The 21,524-nt window shown below is 39.7% G+C and overlaps 2 protein-coding genes across 2 annotated transcripts; both read right to left on the reverse strand.

The window, feature by feature from the left end:
• Positions 1 to 7,018: 7,018 nt before the first annotated feature.
• Positions 7,019 to 9,671, reverse strand: LOC104684846 (parvalbumin, thymic CPV3). Its single transcript, XM_019281544.2, has 4 exons — positions 9,607 to 9,671; positions 9,109 to 9,241; positions 8,574 to 8,683; positions 7,019 to 7,044 (listed from the first exon to the last, which is right to left on the reverse strand). The coding sequence occupies exons 1-4, from the start codon at positions 9,665 to 9,667 to the stop codon at positions 7,019 to 7,021; spliced, it is 330 nt and encodes a 109-aa protein (XP_019137089.1). The 5' UTR covers positions 9,668 to 9,671.
• A 7,459-nt stretch (positions 9,672 to 17,130) lies between these two features.
• Positions 17,131 to 20,460, reverse strand: LOC104684847 (parvalbumin beta-like). Its single transcript, XM_010392445.4, is given in 6 exon segments — positions 17,131 to 17,542; positions 18,019 to 18,042; positions 18,045 to 18,127; positions 18,861 to 18,987; positions 19,572 to 19,642; positions 19,996 to 20,460. Coding segments are annotated over 5 exon segments (321 nt in total). The 5' UTR covers positions 19,633 to 19,642; positions 19,996 to 20,460; the 3' UTR covers positions 17,131 to 17,516.
• Between the last annotated feature and the right edge of the window lie 1,064 nt (positions 20,461 to 21,524).

Genomic DNA, 21,524 nt, shown 5'->3' on the forward strand with positions numbered 1-21,524 from the left:
GCGCCCCCAACGACGGGCGCGGGAACGGCGGGCGGGGGAGCCTTGCCGGGCGCCCGGGGGCTGCGAGGCCCCGCGTCCCCTCAGCCAGAGGCGTGCCCGGCGTCCCCTCAGCCAGAGGCGTGCCCGGTGTTCCCTCAGCCAGGGGCCGTGCCCGGTGTTCCCTCAACGAGTGGCTTTGCCCGGTGTTCCCTCAGCCAGGGGCCGTGCCCGGCGTCCCCTCAGCCAGAGGCGTGCCCGGTGTTCCCTCAGCCAGAGGCCCTGGCCGGTGTTCCCTCAACGAGTGGCTTTGCCCGGTGTTCCCCCAGCCAGAGGCCGTGCCCGGTGTTCCCTCAACGAGTGGCTTTGCCCGGTGTTCCCCCAGCCAGAGGCCGTGGCCGGTGTTCCCTCAACGAGTGGCTTTGCCCGGTGTTCCCTCAGCCAGAGGCCGTGCCCGGTGTTCCCCCAGCCAGAGGCCGTGCCCGGCCAGCCCCGCCCGGCAGTCCCTCGCAGGCGGGGAGCTCCGGGCGGTGGGCCGGGGTGTGGCGCGGTGCCCGGGCCATTGGACCCCTGTTCGAAGCGCAAAAGTACGAGCGTTTCACTCCCCTCTGGATCGTTCAGAGCTGCCTGTCAGCTGGAAAAAGTAGAAACGCGTTATTTTTGGAGGTAGAATCCGAGATTTGAAAGATGAGATGAAGTTTGAGTATGTTGAAGGAATTGGCATGCAGCATCACTTAGTGCAGGTAATCCTTTCACCATACATAGATATATTATGTCTATTCTGATTATTTTTCCATTTTCTGCCTGGCACATTTAAGATAGTGGCATTAAACTAATAAAATAAGCTTTTCTATTACTTTTCAATTCCCATTTTAATAAAATTCAGTGTGAGCTAAAATAGAAGTAAAAATGGCTACATGGTAAGAGAGGTATCACTTTTCTTCTCCATAGGAGTGTGAAGTTTAGGCATCTGAATAAACTAAGGTTACGTAATTGCTTAAATAAACACTTGGGTAAGGTATAAAAGATATCATTGAATATCTCATCCCACCAAGTAACTTAGAAGAATGTACTGGCAAACTCTGTTAAAGTTGTGCCAAATTAAATATGAAAAAAAACAGTATTTCTTGAGTTTTTCAAATTTTTTTTCCCTTTTGTTATTATTTCAGTTCCTATCATCACACTGAGTTTATATTTACTTTCATTGCCGGTAGCATCATTCCAGATAGTCCTCAGCCTCAGCAGCTGGTGTATTCCTTGAGAATCCAATCCAGTGCAGTAGCAGCACTGTGTGGAATAGAGATGCTGTAAGACTGCAGCAATTTAATATTTAATGTGTGTACTCAAAAACTGAGCGGTGTAAGCCAGAGAGGGATGACCGCTGTTTCCCCCTGGGCTGCTGGAGTCAGCTCCATCCCATCCCTCCTGCCTTGTGCCGTGGCTGCAAATCCTGCTGGAGTCATCTCCATCCCATCCCTACTGCCTTGTGCCGTGGCTGCAAATCCTGCTGGAGTCATCTCCATCCCATCCCTACTGCCTTGTGCCGTGGCTGCAAACCCTCCCAGTGCCTGGCCTGGAGGAGGCTGGTGCCTTGTGAGGGAGAGGAGGCGTGAAATAGAAGTTCTGGCTCACCTCCCCTGGCCATGCTGAGGTCCTCCGGGCTGGCTCAGCACCGAGTTTGGATATGTGAGTTCATGTGGATGTGTGCAGGCTCCTTTCCATGGGTGCAGAGATCACCACTACCTTGGGTGTCACCTTTCCTGCCCACACAGGTGGCGTTTAACCCAAACCTCTCAAGAGTGAGCAGCTCCTCCTGTGTGGCCTGGACAGGCAGGAGTGACACAACAGGCTGAGCCACACCACAGACAGAGCATTTCCAGACAGTGCTAGCCAGTTCTCGGACAGCTGTAGGAAATGTTTCCAAAGCTGCAGAGAGAATCTTCTTTATCATTTCATGGTGTTTTCAGAGAGGTCACAGCAGAAGGTGACTCCTTCCCCTTGCCAGCAAAACAGGACGAGGGAAGGCCCTGCTGTGCTGAGCTCCGCAGCCTTTCCCTGAGCAGGGTCTGAGGAAGGATCAGGCCAAATGTGTCAAGGTGAGGTATCCACATACAGTAATTCTTGTTTGCTACCCTACAGCTCTGAGTTAAAAATCAACAGTGTGTGCAGAACAGGCCTTTCACTGTGATCTGTCCATGTGAAGGCTGCAGCACACTTGAGACAATTTCTGGGAAGATCCAGTCAGGATTGAATACATCAAACAAAAGGAGCCCAGTTCCACTCCTTGCTTGTGCTCCACTGCAGGCAGGGGTGAGGTGGTGATCAGGCCAGAGGGGAAGTTCATTTGCTTATACTACTCACTTAAAGCAAAACAGGGGAATTCTTAAAATTGATAGTATTGATAGTCAAGTTAAATAATTTCTTACCAAAGAAGTCATAAAACAGCAGGGACTGTAGATTTTTGTTTGTGTTGGTTGAAATGTTTAGATGTGTGTTTGTTCAGGACTTAGTAAGATGGAGATCCTGGGCTGTGACTGGGGTGCCTGTTTACTGCTGCAATACAAACACTGGTGCAAGGGATATATTGTGGAGGTACATAGAGTTGGACACTGGGTACTCACTGTAAATGGGGATTGCTGAGGAAGGGGTTTCTGTGTCCAACTTTCCCTAGGAAGGGAATTAATGTATGTGTAGTGATTGCTAACATAATTCTGCTCAATGCAACCTCATCAACATTGCTTTGGGTGGAAGTATTTGCGAGAATCTACAACGAGCAAGTGATAACAGATTCAATTAAATTATTACATTTCTAATGTACACATTAACAGGGCATGAAGAAACTTCGATTGTGGTTCCAATTTCATCCCATCTTCTTAATTGTATGTGCAGTAACACCACACCTTGACATTTGCAAAGTGGCATCAGATCACCCCGAGTTTGAAATGTGATTCCCAGCCCATGATTATGTAAAATTAAACTGCTGCATAAGTACATTGGGAATTTGCAGGACAACCCCTGCATCAAGGGACAAACAATTAACAACTTTATGAGTGCTTTCCAATTTATGTTTAAAAATACATAGAAGTAAGATATAGTATTGTGTAGACATATGTTTTGGTTTGTTGAGCCTATTTCTGGATACTATTTTGAGCACTTCTGTCAGCTGTGCAGTAGCAGACTTCACAAAAAGGTATACCATAAATCACTCTGGGTGTTAGAGCTGACAGCTTTAAATAAATACAGCTGACAGCTCAAATAGCTGTTCCATTGACAGAATGTGGTCTAAATGTGTTAACAAATGTGTAGACTCAGCAGTTTGGGATTAGTTTAGCAAATAAATTACAAAACAATGCTGTGATCCAGCAAAAAGCACAATGGCTGTGTATCCCTGGTCTGCACGCTTTGTTAACACTGCAAGAGGCCTGTGGAGCTGTGTGGGAAAACACAACAGTGCAGCTGGAGCTGGGCTCCTGCTAAGACAGCCCTCACATCCCCCAGACTTCTTCTGTTGTGTGTGATGTCAGGGAATGTGAGCAGCACTGTGAGTGTCGTGGTGAGTAATGGTTTAATAATGGATGCATTTGCTTTGCAGGACCAGAGATTTCATAAAGGAAGGCAGTAACTTTACACTAGCTTGGGTTATGATTAAGAATACAAAGTTACTGAGTAGCAACTGAAAAACTGCTTTCATGCAAAACTTGAAGTACTGAAATGGGTTTTTTGTTTAATGTTGCTAGCCTGGGTCTGAAGAAAAGCTGGTAAGAGAAGATGAGGAAGGGACTAGGCAGTTAAAAGAATTTCAGCTCTGAAGATGGATTATATTAATATGTTAATTATTTCCATTCTGAGCACTGCAAGAAATGAAAATTACATTAAGAATGATGCCACAGTTTGACATATTTAAGGCATGGAATTTTTCTGCTTAGAGGTTGAATAAGGCTACAGGGTTTTTTTATATTTTAATTTTAACTGTTCACAGACAGGGTAGACTGGCACAAGGTATTAGGGGGTACATGACCTGAACATGGAATAGCATTTCTGAGACCTGTATTTTAAGGGAATCATAAGTATTCTGGTATTTTCTATAATGTATCTTTATAGTAGTTGTGTCTAGTGAATAATTGTGTTATGCAATGTACAAGTGGCAATTCTGATAACCACTTGCAACTTCTATTGCAATCTGTAAGCAGGACTGCCAGTGATGGGTGATTTCTGACTGCTGCCTTTCATGTCAAATTGTGGTGAATGCAGTAGATTAATTATTATTTCCACCCTATTAATTAAATATGTACTTATAGTGAGCACCCATATCCATGTGTTAAATGGGGGTTAAATATGGTCAGTATATTTAGTTGTTCCTTCCTTATCAGTCAATAAAACCCTGCCCAGGAGCTTTCTCAATTACAGGGGCCTGCCTGAAGCACTGGGAATTCTACATGCCATGTCTCTAGGAGCTTTAGCAATGATGTGTTGGTTTATGCTAGGGAGCAGACAAGTATCTTTGTCAGTGAATAAATCCAGTTTGAGTTATGACTATCACATGTTTCACAAGAGTATTCAAAAGTATGATTTAATGTTTCAAGGATCCTGGTGAAGTGATGTTTTAAGTGTTTCTTCCTACAAGTCAGCAAGTTTTCTGTTACTTAAATCTGCTGGGGTAGGTGCTGTACTACTGGGGTTTTTAAGGTACCTTTTTTCCTGATGGAAAGCATGGAAAGACTCTTTAACTGCAATACTTTGGATGTTTGAGAGACCTCAGAATATCTTGAGTGGAGCAAGTGTATTTTTTTCTGCTTGGTGGCCTGCTCCAGCATCCTGTTGCGTCTCAGTGGAGAATAACAAAATTTGTGCTTTGCCTCTGGGTTTCTTTGTTGTGGGCACAGTGCAAAGGCTGACACTGAGAGGAGCTAGAGTTCAGAGTGCAACAGCACCTGGAAAATTCTTTATATTACAGGCATTTGCCTGCCTGATGTAACATGATTAGTCAAGGTCAGGACACTTAATTGTCAGTGAAATGCAGAGCAGTTTGTTTGTTACCTACATGTGAACTACTCCAAGACCCTTCTGTCATCAGACTGATTTCATTGCCAAGAACACACTTTATTTCTTGTGATTATCCTGTGACATCCATCTTATGCTCTGAGAATGGCCATGGGTCAGACCCTCAGCTTGTGTAAATCTGAATATCTCTGTTTAAGTCACTGATACTCTAGAGATTTATGCCAGGTGAGCATATTTCACAACCTTAAAAAGTAATATCAAAATTCAGTGTTCATTTTTTATCAGTTTGTATTATTTCTTCACAATAAAAGGAAAAGTGTGATGGCCATATTAAATTCTCACATGTATTGAGTCTACCAGCTTACAAACAACTTGTATACCAAATTAATCTGCTTGAAAACATCTCGAAATGATACAAAGATTCTGTTTTCAATTGTCAACTGTTAAGAATTGTGGATTGCTATGTATGTGTTTTTTTAAAAGGCAGTTGATGTTTCTAGTCTGGCTTGCCATTGCTTGGCTCCCAAAAGAGTAGGTAGCTGCAGAGAGCACAGAGAAGAAATCAGGGAGGAATCATTATGGAATTTGTTTGGGTTAAGGTGTCTAGGGTGTCTCGGAGGATGGAACTGCGTGAAATTTGCTTCACAATGAGTACAGGAGAATTTAATTTAACTGCTTTTGCTGTGATGATGAGGATGTTTTAACCAACGGAAATTTTTCAAGTACTGTTTCGTTAACAGGCTGGGAGAGAGCAAAGGCTCAGCATATGGAAGCATTAACTCTATGGACTCTGTGACTCTGGTGCTCTGAAAGATGCATGGTCCTTTTCTCAAGTCCATTCAGACTTGTTAATCTCTTGCCCAGGAGTAGCTGGTTATCTCATAAACAGTTCTGTTCTGGGTTTGGTGTTTTTGTGCACAATTACCAGTATTCATAGAGACTTTTGGTAAGGAAGAAATGCAGTTAATTTTGAATGTAGTCATATGCAGCAAAGGAAGAAATGCACTGGAACTGCAGTGACTGAACTGTTCACTTTGCTTAAGGGCTTCTGTCGTGTTGTGGTGCCTCTGCAAGCTGCATGTGTGTGCCCTGCAACTTGCTGATGTTGAGAAAGTAAGTGAAGGTATAAATACTCCATCAGAGCATCTGAATATCTCCTTTTCTAATGAGTGAATAGTTTGCTCATAAAAAGACGTTTCTTCATCATCCCCAGAGATGGATGTGAAGGACATTTTTAACAGGTCAGTCCAGCCCACCAGGGAGAGTACGTTGGAGCTTTCTCAACATGCATTTTTACAAATTCTTCCTCCACACTTTCAGTCCTCCCTGTTGAGAAAATGAGAAAATACCACCAAGAAGATATCTTGCTTCCCCTCTGCTTCTTAAAACCTCACAGTTGTCTGAAACATCAAGTCCTCATAGGCTTTCCTTTTAATTCTTTGTGCAGGAAAGCATGTGGTTTCTCTTTCTTCATCTATTAATTAGCTGGTGTAAAAGAGTGGTTTGAAACTGCAACAACCTCATGCAGAACCCACTTCTTAAGCAAAAATATATGACTGCTTTTCACTTGGAGGTCAGTGAGAGATTTTACCCTCATCTATCTCACAACTGTATCTGAGCTCCTAGTCTTTGGTGAAAATCTGAATGTTCTGAGAATTTAAACTTAATCCAGAAGGCTGAATCCAAACAGAACTCCCACTAATTTCAAAAGATGTTCCATATATGAGGATTTGATAAGTTCAAGATCTTGGAGGGATTAACACTTTTGGTTTAAGAATGTTTCAATATAGGAGTCAAAAAATAGACACAGGCTACAGTATGATTATTTTTTATTGGATATTTTTAAGGGAAGTGTCTGCTAAAGTAGAGGTTAGAACATGGTAAATAGTCCACACAATGAAAAAAATCAGTAATCAGTGTTCCATTATGTTGCTAAGTCAGTGAAAAATAACAGACCCTGACAAGATAAATAAGGGACTCCCAATTTTCAATGTTTTTGAGCGTCTTGTGCAGATTCATCCCAATTCTATCTTGTTTGGTCCTAAGCCTGCACCATTTCCTGGAATTCTGTGAAAGATAAGAGAATATTTACATGAAAGAAATATTCACATGAAAGGATTAGGAGTAAAGGATTAGTGTCTTATCAAGAGATTTAGAATCGGAATGAACAGAAAACAGTTATCTGATAGATAACCAGAGAAGAAATGTGTGGACAAGAGGCATCACCTAAACATCCTCTTCTAAACAACACACGGAAAAGCAGTGTTTTGATGACACTTACAGGGAATAATTAAATATTCAGGGTCGTTTTGGCCTTCTCTCTGCATAATACTGATCTTCGGCAAAAATAATGGAATGGCTTACATGGAATTTAAGTAAGAAGCAGGTAATAGCTGAAGTGAAAAAATGATAAGCGAGTGTGTGTGTTTTATTAGCTGTTTGTAATGCTTCAGACGTTGAGAAGTGTTGATTTAGAGCACAGGCTAAAGCTAAAAACACTGGGCAGTTCTATGTGGTATGGTCCTGGCGTGTTGAGTTGTGCAATAAGATACTGTTATTTTAAAGATCTTTTAAATGTTTGGCTTCCATGAATTAGAGTATCTGATCAGTCCCATCCCTGAGTGACTATATTAATATACAGATTGCTTCATAAATCATGTATGTTTATTCTGGCATAGTTCCTAAGGAACTGGGTTTAATTCCTTCCAAAGAAAGAAACAGAAGAGTTCAGTGCTGCTGGTGCAGTGAGCCGGGGAATCTGCACGCCAGCACATTCCCTGCATGCTATTCCCTAAGCCCCTTTCATGCTCGTCCAGGCAGCTCGCTGCTCTCATGGGGCGAGTTGCCATTAGCTGCAGGCCTTTTGTGTGTGTGCTTTGTCTCCAAAGCACAGCACAGAAGTACGGAATTAGGAAATCAGGAGGTTTCTGCACTGTGCAGCCATTATACCACACCAGTGTTTCCACGTGGTGAGTGCAGTGTGCTGCTTCCTAAAACTGCTGCTCCTTCCTGTCTGGTCCTTAACCTGCCACTGGAGATAGACAGCATCCATCCCTGCACAGATCCTGTTGTGGGATCTCATACTGGGGTAGTGTCACTTGATCATTCTGTTCTTCTCATGCAAAACAAATATGGAACTACAAGGGACGTATTGAGAATGATTTCAGTGCCCAGTGGAATTTCTGTGGGGCAGTAGCTGCTGGAAACGAGCTGATGTGTGAGCTGTTTGTTCTCCTGTGTGCAGCTGGTTCTTTTGTCCTTGATTTTACATTTGTGTATTCCAAGTGATGCCAGCACTGCCTTACGTTAGAGTAAGTGGGAGGAGACATGAGGGGCAGTTCCTTTCAGAACAACTGGAAATATGGGAGTGAGTGGCAACAGGAAAGTTCCTTAGGGTTTTTTACTTGCTCATGCAAAAGGAAATTGCAAAGATGAATCTGTAAGATCAGGGACCATTTCCACCCTTAAACAGGTTGCTACTCAAGGGTTTCAGTAAAACCAGAGGGTACATTAAATGTACCATCAACATAAAAGAGAATCCCACATCACTACAAACATCCTGAGGTGCCTCATTCTGTATTTAAAGCAGGTAATACCTTCAGCCCCGATTTTACCATCCCCATCATGATCTGCAGCTGCCAAAAAGGTCTTGGTTTCTGAGGTGGTTAACACTCTGGCTCCACACTCAAACCTCTGAAGGAAATACCTTGGAAGGAAACAACTTGGATTTAGACTTTCACGCCATAATATTTTTTATGCTTGTTGTGTAATCAAACAGATAGCTATCTCTAAATAATTTACCACAATAGCCAAGTCCTTCAAACACTGTTTGACAAGCTAAATCTTAGTTGTATATATTTCCGCTTTGTAGGTGCAAACCTGATTAAATTGATTCTGTCCACTATGAAAATCCAGCCCCAGGGAGCTCTTTTTTTCTATATTGAGCATAAAAGGCAGGTATTATTAATTTGCTTCTCTCTGTAGGGATTATCTATTTAAATACACATTTCACAACCTGCTGAAGGTTTTATCAACATTTAGCATAAATTTTGTTCACATTTACTGAAAGTTCTGGAATGGAAAAACTGCTGATTTTTTTGATAGCCTCCAAGTAGTCAACAAAATCCTTACTTGAGCTCATCTTCCTCAATAAAGCCACTTTGATCATTGTCGAGAATCCGGAAGATCTCCTTGAGCTGGCTGCTACTCTTTTTAGACATCCCACTGATCTGAAAGAATTTTTTGGGACTAAAGGAATCTGGAGCTGAAAATAAATTAATAAAGAAATTAACCCCAGACCACTGTGTTCACTGTTCCTAAACGGTCTGAGGATGCTACTTTGTTACATTTTAATTGTTCTAAACAAGACCAGTAGGTGAAGCCTGTCAAAGAATGAATGAATTTGCCATACTGCCCCATAGCCTCCTAAACATCCCACAAAATCATGTGGGGATGCTCCAAATTGACAATATAAACCAGTTATGAACAAACATACTGTGACAGCTGAGTAAAGAGATTACAGAAGTCTGTTTCAAGTATGCACTTGTTCAATATTTCTTTGGGAATGAGTTAAACTTGCCAGGTGTTGCACAAAGTAATAGATTTTGAGAGTTTTAATTGTTTTCTCACCTTGGCAGTCCCGCAGAGCAGCAGCGATGTCAGAAGGGCTTAGAATGTCTGTAAGGCTCATTTTAAACCTGCACAAAATAGAATATTGCAGAGTTTTGAAATGCAAATGCATCTTACAACAAATTGAGTTTTTCCGTGGTTTGAAGATATATAACATCAACAAGAGTAGATGAATCTCACTGATCAAACCAACATCTCTGCTATTCCTTAACAAATTACAAGGTTTAGTACATCACTTCCTTCAAAATAGCAGTGCAGAAATAATGCTTTTTAATGAGATGGGTTACATTAGCTGTGTTGTGAGTTAATGATCAATATTTTGTCATTTATCTACAACCTATATAAATAAAGCACATTTTAAAACTCTATGTAACCATTAATCTAATAAATAATTCCAGTCTTACTGGAATGCATGGAATCTGGCAATACAAGTAACAATATCTGCAGTTGGAAAAGGAAAAGTAAGAAAAATTGCTTCTATTATCTCCCCCAACAACTCTAAAGAATAAAAAGAAAACAGATACTTATCTATATAAAGTCCATCCATATGTAATTCCAGCAATTAAAATAAAAACCTTAGAACAATGGTTATTGTACTTACTACTGGTGCAGCTCTGCACAGTAATTTTATTTAATTAATCTCAAGTCAGCTGCTCACCTTCTGAATTTTCTCAGCTAGGTAAAGGAAAAATAGTTGAGGAGATACCAGGCAAAAACGTAATGTTGGCTCTGGCTTGCCACTCTGTCTTATAAAGGATTCAAAAGGTGACAATAACCACTACTTAGGTTACACTTTCATGGATCAAATGTTTGAATTGAGACCTGGCTCAAATTTCTTCCTTAACTAATTAAAGTTTTCTTTCTATTTATATCCTAAGATAATACAGACAAAAAGAAGAGTTTTTTAAAATAAATCCACTAGTGCTTAATTAAGTACAACTCTGCCATCAGAAGCACCTTTCAGCCTCCAAGTGTGTTAAGAGGTAACCTCTGCACCTGAAAGTCACTCTTTGGCAGGTGACTCCAGCAGTCAAATCCTTACGAAAAGAAATGAATTTGTTCTCCCTGGGTCTGTTGATCCTTTGGAATGGAATGTATAAGGGAGGTAGGAGATGAAAGATCAGAGGTGACAATGTGTCATTCTGACAAAGATAACTTGTCACTAGGGTAGAGGAAAGCATTTCCTAATTTGGGTGGTCTTTCTACAGTAAGCTTCATTTTGTATTTCCTGACCGTTTCCTGAATTACAGAAACAGAAACCAATGCCTTCAGTGGCAGAAAACTATGAACTAGGTAAAGCTGAATAAAATGATCTTGTTGTCAGTATTCCTTGGAAGATGATGTATAATCAGTTGGCCTACTTAATAATCCATTTTGAATGTTTTGATTTACATGAAATCAATAATAGGCTTACTAGTTGTAGCAAATTCTGTAGGTTGTAGGAATCAGACATTGTTAGTGTGGAAATAGTTTTAAATACATTTTATAACACACACTCTCACAATCTATTTCATTAATAATGAAATTTTAATTGTAAATCAGAGTTTATTATATATTTCAGGAGTATTACTTTTGGAACAAAAAACCTTAAGAAAATTCGTAACAGCAGATAGGAGGTTTTCCTTCTCAGACAAAAATCTGTTTCCATCTTTAAGGGGGTTAATATGGGCAAAATTCTAGGATGAAGACCAATAAAACTCATGTGTATTTTGGTTAGTATTTATTGTGTAATAGTCAATTGTGGTAGCTAAACTAATGTTCTCTTAATCCATGAGCATTGTTTTATTTTTAAATGAATGGAAGTGGTATGGTATGGCAAAGAGGAAATATTTTTATAGTAGCAAGGGTTGCAAATTATACTGTGGAGCAGAATAATAAATATATCTAAGCCTTGATGTAAGTTAATGAACTACAGTGGGTTTACTCCTACTTGGTTTAATGACAGTGAGAAAACTGTCAATCATAGCAAATATTCCATAGCACTGTTTTAATTTGGATAGAGAAATGCAAGGTATAAGTAACACAAAAAGCAGACATAATTTAATGATACTTTTACCTTTTTTGCTACCTCTTCTGTATGCCAAGGAATAAATCACAAATAATCAGACTTACCTTTGATCCCAAATACCAGCTGTCCAGGAACAAACAAATGCTCCTTCTATTGCTTCCAGTGGGAAAACTGGTTATAGTGACCTGGAAGAACATTTTCCTATTACACCTAAGAACCCTGGGCAGTTGTAGATTAGTATTGTGTGATTAAAACAAATTTAACAGTGCTGATTTGTACAAGCTGAATCTTTTGGTGCTCTTTCCATTTATCTTCTTTATTCAGTACTGCCTATTTGTGTTGCTTTCTGCCTGAGATTTCCATGATGTTGTGATGTCAGGCAGTGTCAGTGGGAGCTAAGTTCATTCTGTGCTTTCTCCAGAATCACCCTGAAATAACTTTCAACCTCTTAGGTACCTTTTTACACACTGTTGTATTTTCTCCTTTATGATTATCTCAAGTTATCTGAGTTTGAACAGAAGGGTTCTTTTTTTACTGCCAAGACGTCTCTAGAGAAAAGGGCTTTTTTTAGTGCTCTGTGACAGTGTCATAGATGTTCCTTTATAGAAGACTTCCCTTATTTCTGCTGGCTCCTACACAGTACTCATGGAACTGCTCTCTTTGTTTGTGTTTCACTTGCCATAAGACACTAATTATTGGCAGCTAATGAGAACGAGGGAATTGAAATGAAGTAGAGGAAAACGACAAGATTGAGGTGAGCATGTAATGCTCAAGCAGCTCAGGATGTGTCTGCAACTAATTTGGGCATTGTATTTAAAATATAAGCACCAAATGTTCAAAGAACAACATCTGGTTACCTCATACACTCTGCCATGGCACACAGAGTGCTGAGCTGGTTTTGTGTGTATTCAGCAGGAGTAAAATAGCCAGAATTAGTATTATATTAGAATATGATCTCAAATAAAAGTGAGATAATTGCTATGATTGCTTTTGAAGGGATCTTTTAATGTTTGAAATTCAATGCTGACAACAAAAGTGTTGCTAATCCTGGCTGAAAGATGGTTTACAAAAGCCTAAAAGAGCTGAATTTCAGAATCAAGTTGATGTCACTGTACATTGATACAGGTGGGAATCTAGGGTTACTGGGTTTTATTTATTTATTAATGACACTTCATCTGAAGTACAGGTTTCCCTCCACTACAATTAGAATGCAATAATCAGGGATTAGTATATTAAGGGATATTTTGATGAGATAATCTGTTTTACATCTGAATTATCTGCCTATTTTCCTTACTTCTGGGTTATGTGTTAGCTTAGGTGATTGTAATTACGTTACGCATTCAGAAAATGAGATCTGTGAAAACGTTTTTTTAGAAGATGCTATGCAAGCAGTGTAACACTATAAAGAAAATCCCTAATAATTCAACCAGAACAACAGCTGCTAAATAATGGGCAGTTAACAATAGTGCAAAATCTGGCACAGAATCTGAGTTTTGCACAGTTTCCAGGAATGTTTAGCACTCGTTCCTATCAAATTCAAGAAAAATACTAATTTTTGTTCATTCGTTTATTTGGTTTTGGGGTTTTTTTTTTTCTACGAGAGACATCTGAAAGTTCTATTGGATTGATTATCTGAATATTCATGTACTTGCATACCTAGTGTCGTTTTCACTTGAGATGTCTTTATTAACAAATATTAAAGCCTTTGTTTTTGTCTTCAGACTTCCAGAATTAAACTTGAAGGTGTGATTCTGAGAAATAGAGAATATTCATATTGACAAGTTCTTGCTAGGAATCTAAACATATAAAACAATTGTCTTCAAATCAAGTGCTATTTACTTCTCTAAGAATCAGAGAAAAGTTGTATTTGGTAAATCATTGACAGGTTGTGGACTAGACATGTACCCTTTGTGTTCTGTTTGGCATAAAGTACAGAGTTAATTAGCAGTGGCAGTCAACCAAAGCCATGACTTCAAGCAGATGCAAAAGAAACATCAGCAGTTGTCTCAGGTGAGATCAGAGGAGAGGTGTTAACCTGAGACCAACTACAACAGTGTAAAGAGATGCTGCAGCAGCTGTTCTCAAACCCACACAACTCCATCTTTCAGCCCTGGTTGTGTCAGGGCCAATTGTATCATGATCCTGGATAACAGATTCTGCCTTTGTAATGAGTTTGGAAGTAACTAAAATAGATACTCAGTAACCTCTGTGGTTGATAGTAGTGTTGATGTTTCAGCGGTGGAGGCAGAGAATCTTAGTGTGTTTACAGCTATAATCATTGAAAAGGACCTTTACAACAAAATGAATTCTATCCTGCCACTTCAAGTGGTCTCTTAGGGCACATGTTTTAATCACATAGAAATAAAGAAATAATTACAGCATTTAATTTGAATTGTTGCTCGGGCCACAGTATTTTACCATATTTCCGGAGAAGTTTGAGCACATGCTGTAGCGTTTGACTTTTTTGGTCCTGTGCATTGCTGTGATGAAGGAGGAAAGCCAGGCCCCAGTGACAGAGCTTTCTTTCCCTGCAGCAGGTAGAGGATATTACCCAGAGCACTGAGCAGAGATCTGGACTAGAGAACCCAAGATACGAGATAGAATCTGCAGCACTGTGGGTCTGGACCTAGAGGAAAGCAGGTACTTCTCACGCTGGGGGAAATACCATGTGGATTTTCCTCAGTTCAAATGATGTCCTTATCATTCTGTGGGAATGGACTTGATTTCTGTTTGAAAATGACAGCAGAATAGACCAACATAGATGAATAATAGTGTCACTAATTCATAGAGTCTGGTCTGATAAACATATTTTTTAACTTAAAAAGCTGTTCTGGAAGATCTCTGCCAGCATTTGATGTGTTTGTCTTTAAAAGCACTTGGAAGTTCTTCTGTTACTCAGTAATGCAATTTTCTGTCTCTGACCCTAAATGTAATTGTCTAACATGTTTCTGTCTGCTGTCAGCATTATAGACAGTGTCAGATGGAGTGATCTTTAAAACTCTACATTGCTCAGGGTTTCTGTCTATTTTAGGAATAACTGTGCCCTAATGCTGGAGGCTGTGAAATAATCTGGATTCTGCCTATTGTGACATGTAAAAGATAAGCACAGTGCTACTACACTGTTACCAAAGGCTCTTTGCACATGGCTGCATTTCACTGTACCCCACAGTGTAAGGAACCATGGTAAAATGAACCAAATAGCACTGAGGTGCTTCCAGCTATTTCTGTATTCACTGCCTGTCCTCACTGATTTCAGTGGGATGTCAGCCATTAATTTCAGCTGTAGGAGGATGTATAACCCTTGGTGAGGCTTGAAGTAGAATTACCCTGTAATTAGAGTTAATTTTATCATAAATAATCATCAAAAGTTGCTCGTTTAACAGAAATGGCCTAAAGAAAGGAGGCTCAGACAAACCATTAAAACACATGCAACAAGCATGTGACAAAATTCTGTTGACAAGAGGCAATCCCATATTTAGGGTCTCAGACCTCCAAATGTCTGATTGCAGCAGAATGTTGTTCACTTTAAGGGAGCTCTTTGGGAATGTTTATGGTCAGGCAGCAGTATTTCCAGCTGAGGCACAATTTGAAGAGCTTTCTTAAATCCCATGGTAAGTAGTTACAGAAATTTCACAGTACCTGACAGCCTGTGTGAGTGAGAGGTAGAGAGGAAAAGAAAGTGAGTGAGTGTACGCTTGTGCAAAGAAAACAGCATTTTCTCCACTGATCTGCTTAGTGGCAATGCTGGAAAAAGGAAAGGTCTAAAAACGTCTCTAGTCACAAGCTCTTCTTAACTTCCTGGAGTGATCACTGAAGCTGATACCAGACTTACCTTGTCATGAATTTTTTACTGTTCTTAATGGAATGGTAAGTGGTGAAATTGTCTTAGATTTGTAGGCCTAGCAGGCTAATCAGGCTGGAAGTAAATGTGGTTAAATAAAGGAGCTGCCTGCTATCTCAGAAGTTATCTGAGCTGTCTGTGCCTTTCTCTCTCATTTGGCCATTAATGTTGGTACAATTCTTGAAAATGTCTGGGTGACCCATATTGCACAAGGAACACATAAAACATGATATCAGCTGAGACACAAAGCATTTTCTGACAATAATGAGAGCTTTTAGCACTGCAATCAGGCGGCAGTTATTAATTCTACAAAATTTCCTTTTTTAATTGCTCTCCTGAGATGACATTGAAATAATGAATGTCAGTTTGCTTATGGCTAATTCTTTTTTCACTCTTATAGAAAATTCTACAATATTAGGACCTGATTCATTAATTAGAGTTAATGGAAATATATTTTTGGCTGATGTATAGAGCATGAACACATTATTGGGTATTCATTAAAGTCTTGTAGATTGCTTTACCTTTGTGTAATATGATGATTTCTCCACTATTGTATTGATATTTTCTTCCTTCTCCATAATGTCTCTTCACAAATATACTGTGCATTAGAACCACAACAACATCTGCAGGCAATTTTGAAATTAAGATTTTTGATCTGCAAATATTGAAACATCTTCTTAAAGACCTCCAACAAGTACAGTATGAGACAGTCATACCAGTTTTTGCAGGATTTATGTCCAAGAACAGACTTTTCAAGAGCTCCAAATTTTTTTAAAAGAGTATGTAGGAGCAACTATAATGTTGGAAGTACAACGTTTGGGATGGTCAAAGCCATGTAGATTTTTTAAAAGGCTGTTTGGCTGAGTGTTTATTTTGGTCACATATCTAAGACAAAACCAGATACAGTGCAGTGTTTCATTAGGTGCTATTAGCAATGAGTTCCTTTTGTAGCCCAGTTTGATTGCTCTGTGCGTTTATACTGTGACAAAATTGTGCTGACATCATCACACGCATGCTTTTCAACCAGAACCCTAACCTAGTGCACAAAATGGATCAACTTCAAATAATGAACTCAGAATTTTCATTCTCCCCATTCCTTACGTCTGTCTTGCTATTTCAATCGGTCTGCAAAGAAAAAAAACCTAATTTCTTAGCAATTTTTTATGGCACTCTTCATTTTATTATGCTTTCCTCACAAACATTGATGCATTTTACAACCCTGTGAGATGTGGGCATTATGTTATTCTCAGTGTTGAGAAGGAGAAAAGCAGCAGAACGTTGATTATTTGGGCAACATTCCCCCATTTGCTCATATGGAGCACTGGGGACTTGTTTTTTTGAAGTGCTTTTTGCAGAAGTGGCAGGTGGGACACAAGAAGTGTTCTGGAATTCATTCGAGCACACAGAACACTGAACTTCTCGGCAGTGGAACAACAGTGCCATCGGGTGGGCATGAAGGTGAGGGATTCCTTGGGGGATTTTGAATTTTCAGCTATTTCAGTAATCTAAATTCATCCTGGATCCAGTTGATCTTAAATTGATGACCTCATTAGTGCATGGTCCTGCAGTATACTTATCTCTGAAACACGATCAGCTGCATAAAGAATGACAGAAAAACATATGCAATATTAAAATGCCTCTTGATTAAATACCACTACCAGTTACTACAACCAGGTTTTACACCTAGACATTTTATTAATTCTGGTTTTTTTAACAACATGTGCTAGCTATTTATGCAAATACTGAAAATTCAATGGCCCACAGAGATGCTTTTAATTTATCCTCTTAATATTTTTGTTTGTATCTTTAATGCCCTACATTCAGATGAGCAGAGTGGATTCCAATTCAGTCCCCCAGTGGCATAGATCTTCTGCTTAAAACACCTGGGAGCGTGGCTTTAGTAGTGCTTGTACTACTTCAGATGTATTCTAGCAATGTGAAACCACTTGCCAACAATTGTTCCTGACCTTTCAGGGTACAAAATGTGTAAATAAATGGTAGGTTTGCAATAGGAAAGATTGTTTATGGCACATCTATCTTGGTCTTTATCTTGACTGCTGGTTACAATTTGACCAGTGCTTGAAACTCTGAAAAAGAAGAAAAAAGAATAATAAAATGGGACCTCAATTTGTAATCACACAGTCAAAAATTTCTTTCCTAATTTTTAGAGTTAAAATGGGAAACTAATGCTACTTCCTCTGATAGTCGTTCCTTAAAGGTAGCTCATTGTGTATTCATAACAATAGATACTTAAGGCAAAGGAAGTGTTGCATTTAAGTGTCACATTGTATCGCAGTTCATTAGCAAAAAGAAGTGAAATTATAGACGGAATTTAGGTTCCAGTCCTGAAAAAATCTCCATAGGTGAGAAAAGGGACTGGTAACTTTAGTCAGGGGCATAATAGAGGTCAGTTCCTGTTAGATTCTCTCTATAATACAGAGCAGATCTGAGCACCTCAAAATCAGATCCATAACATCCAATACATGGAGCAGGGCAGCTGCCTAGAGCTGCCTTTAGGAAGTCTCAAGGGCAGGTATTATCCTTTTAATAAGAGCAGTCTTACCATCCACTCCAATTTTACCGTCTCATCACTGTCCCCTGCTGCCAGGAATGCCTCGGTCTCAGCATCAGTCAAAGCTCTGGCGCTGGCTGAGAAATTCTTCAGGAAAAGTCTGTTAAAGGTGAGAGAACAAACGAGTGAGACACAGTACTGAAAGTGTTCAGGGTTTGGATTGGTAATAGCTGCAAAATTTCAAGCTTAATTCAATTCTTGAGAACTATTAATGGCAAAACTTCCTCTAACTTCATTGAGAGTGAGGGTAAGGAAGTCAGAGGATGCTGCATCACAGCCTGTAAAAATCCTTGGTGGCATCTTGGTTTCATTGGATTAAAAAAGTAAAATTAACACTGACTCTGTAGTGGCAGGATTCATCTTCCCTCCCTTGTTATCTTGCTTCTTTCTCCTAGGATGCAGAGTCTTAGCAGCAAGAATTTCTCTAACCTTAATTTTAACTTCAAAGTCAGATGAATGTGATCTGGAAGGTAGAATTCATGTGACAGGAAGAAAGATGAGAGAAAAATGGCCCTTTGAATTCAGTCTGGTAAAAAATCTTATAATAATAAAAAACAGCTGTAGCAGAACTTCTATTTTTATCTTCAGAGTCTGACAGTTATTGCTACATGAAATGAGTATTTTCAGTGCTGTCAGAGAGTTTTCCCGTTGTGATCCAGCCTTGCCTTTGTTATTTGACTTGCAGCTCCTCCAGCACCAGCACTCACACACAGGTGCGCAAACACAATTGTCTCCCATCCAAAGGGGCAGGAGGAACGGGAATATTTCTGATCTTATCATGCATTTTAAGATGATAAAACACAACCCTGTTGGTAACTTTTTTATTTACTTACTTCAATTCCTCTTCCTCAGTAAAGCCACTCCTGTCCTGGTCAAGAATTCCAAAGACTTTGTCAGCTTGGTCTTTGGACTTGAGACCCACTTTGACAAAAAAGGTTTTGCAATCAAATGAATCAGCAGCTGAAATAAGCAGATGGAAATAAGAAGAGATGAAGAAAAGTAGTAAAACATCTGGAACAAAAAGAATTAGCTTCTTGATCAAAAAGCAGCAAACTATTCTGTAGTACAGTGAGGATTAATTACAAATCCCAAGTAACAGTTTTGGATTTTCCTGAGTTTATATCAGATCAATGGGATTTTTCCATCAATGATATCTCACACCTAGGAAGATAATGAAATAGTGACTGTGGTCTTCAGCATGCAGGAACATACCCGTGTAAATTGATACTTCACTGAAAGACATATTTGCAGAACATGATGATAAATATCGTGCTTGTATTGAAATCAGCAGTTTCTCTGAAAAAACAGGATTTCTGCTGTGGGATTTCAGCCTTTGGATTTTTTCATCCTTAAAATTGCTGCAATGAACAAATGATAGGTGCCTGTACCTTGGCTGGCCAAGATTAAAACTCGCATCTGTTCCATTACCTTGCATTAGGTAAGAAACCATTTTCTGTTTCCATTGGAATTGGGACTTTGGGGTAGCAAGGACAGAGGAATTTGATAAACAGACTGAAAACCCAAATTTAAAACATAAATGTTACCTTGACAGCTCTGTAGACCAGCAGCAATTTCAGCTTCTGTCAGGATACTGGGAAGAGCCATGCCAAGACCACTGCAAAATGAACAATACTGTTGGGTAGCGTTGCCACTGCTCTTGCTCTCTCAGCTGTGGAGCTGGCCCCGAGGGGAGCCAGGTCTCGTCAGGGGGCAGGTGAGCCCAGGTCCCAGGGCAGAACAGGGGAGCTGCCCTGCAGGAGCCAACTGCTCCATCCTTTAGTTCAGATGCACATCGTGCATCTGAGTCACTGGTGTTTCTAGTTAAGTCTTCAGGTGCACAAGCTGAGGACAAAGCCAAATCTATTTACAGAACTGCCCAGCATTCAGGCATCTTTGGTTATTTCCATGCATTTTTTGTGTGAATTATTGTGATGTCCTCTAAAGCTCCAGAGGAAAGATTGAACTCACCTGGCCACTTAGTTTTCCCCAAGCCAAGAACAGAAAATATTGTCAGGTAAAAGATCTGCAGAGTCCTCTTGACTTAATTCTTTTTCAAATGACATAGAGAAGGACTTATACAGACCTTAGTTAAGTCCCCTTGACCTTTTACAGAAGTCCTAGAGCCACGTGATGGCTCAGATACCCCAGGGGATAAGTTACTGTGGCTGACAAGACCTGCTAGCTAATCAGATTGATATTTATATCCCAAAGGAATATGTAAGGTTTCGTGCTATATACAGTAAATCCTCTCAGCTTGCACCTATTTTAGTGAAATTAATTACTTTTTATGTATAAATGAAAAAATACATACATTTTTAAGTGCTTAATGATAGCAAGAAATTGACATCTTCATAGGAGACTTTGACTTTTAAGGGCCCAGTCCTGATAGGAATTACCTGTGAAACACTACTCCTGCAGTTGCCCTAGTAGTCTTCAAAACATACGAATACTGATACATTTGTAACAGATGTATCTGATATACAAGTACAAGCTCAAAGACAAAACTTCTTCAGCCCAAAGTACTTTTAATAAGTTGTCATATAAGCTTTGGTTAGCTATAAAAGTCTAATCTTGACAGCATTTGCTCAGCATTAATTAATTGCATGGTGCACATTTTTAAATCATCCTAGTAAATGTGTCAGTTTATAGAATGAAGATTGTCAGTTGTTCAGCAGGATGCGGGAGGGTGAGTCAATTATGGCCAGGAGGGAAACAGAGCAGTGAAATCAGTGATATTTGGTTCTTCCTTGCTGGGCTGAAAAAATAAACTTCTGTAAGGTCTCAGCAGCTAAAATCAAACTGCAGCTCTTTCTCTTACTGGGTACTAATAGGGACCCCACTCAGTTATCTCATTAAATTTATTGGAACTTAATGCCGTTGAGAACAGTTGGAATTGTCCACTGGTGCAAAAAGCCATTGGGAAAACATTTCACACTGACACTTATGTAAACATGGCTGGAGTATTGCTTAGGTTTAAATAACATTTGAGTGATGAGAACATTTAAAATGAAGCCTGTCCTCTAACCACTATATCATAAAGCTGCTCTTTCAAAAATTATGTACATGAAAATACAGACAAAACCTCATCTACCTCAGTTCCCCTTGATTTCTTCAAGAGAAGAATTTTTAAGACGAGCACTGACTATGTTATTTTAAACCCATGCTGTGTGGTAAACTGAAAACTGTGAAAACTAACTTTTCTGGATGATATAAGATCAACTGAACAAGTTACTTTTAAAGGCATTTTAACCCAAACAGGTGGATATCTAAATTAGATTGTTCAGTTTTCCCATTGGGAATCTAGCTTTGCCTTTGGCTCAGGTTACTAGGAAATAATCAAGAGTCTGGCCTAGGATCAGAGACAATCTGATAATTGTATGGGAATTACTGAGCCTTCAAGAAGTAATCCTTGTGAGGAGCCCACACTGAGATTACAAAGCATTTATAGAGAAGAGTTTTGGAGTATTTCTGTGGCAAACCAGCACTTGCCCGAAGGT

This window comes from Corvus cornix, chromosome 14, assembly GCF_000738735.6.
Source record: "Corvus cornix cornix isolate S_Up_H32 chromosome 14, ASM73873v5, whole genome shotgun sequence".
In the NCBI taxonomy this organism is placed as follows: Eukaryota; Metazoa; Chordata; class Aves; order Passeriformes; family Corvidae; genus Corvus; species Corvus cornix.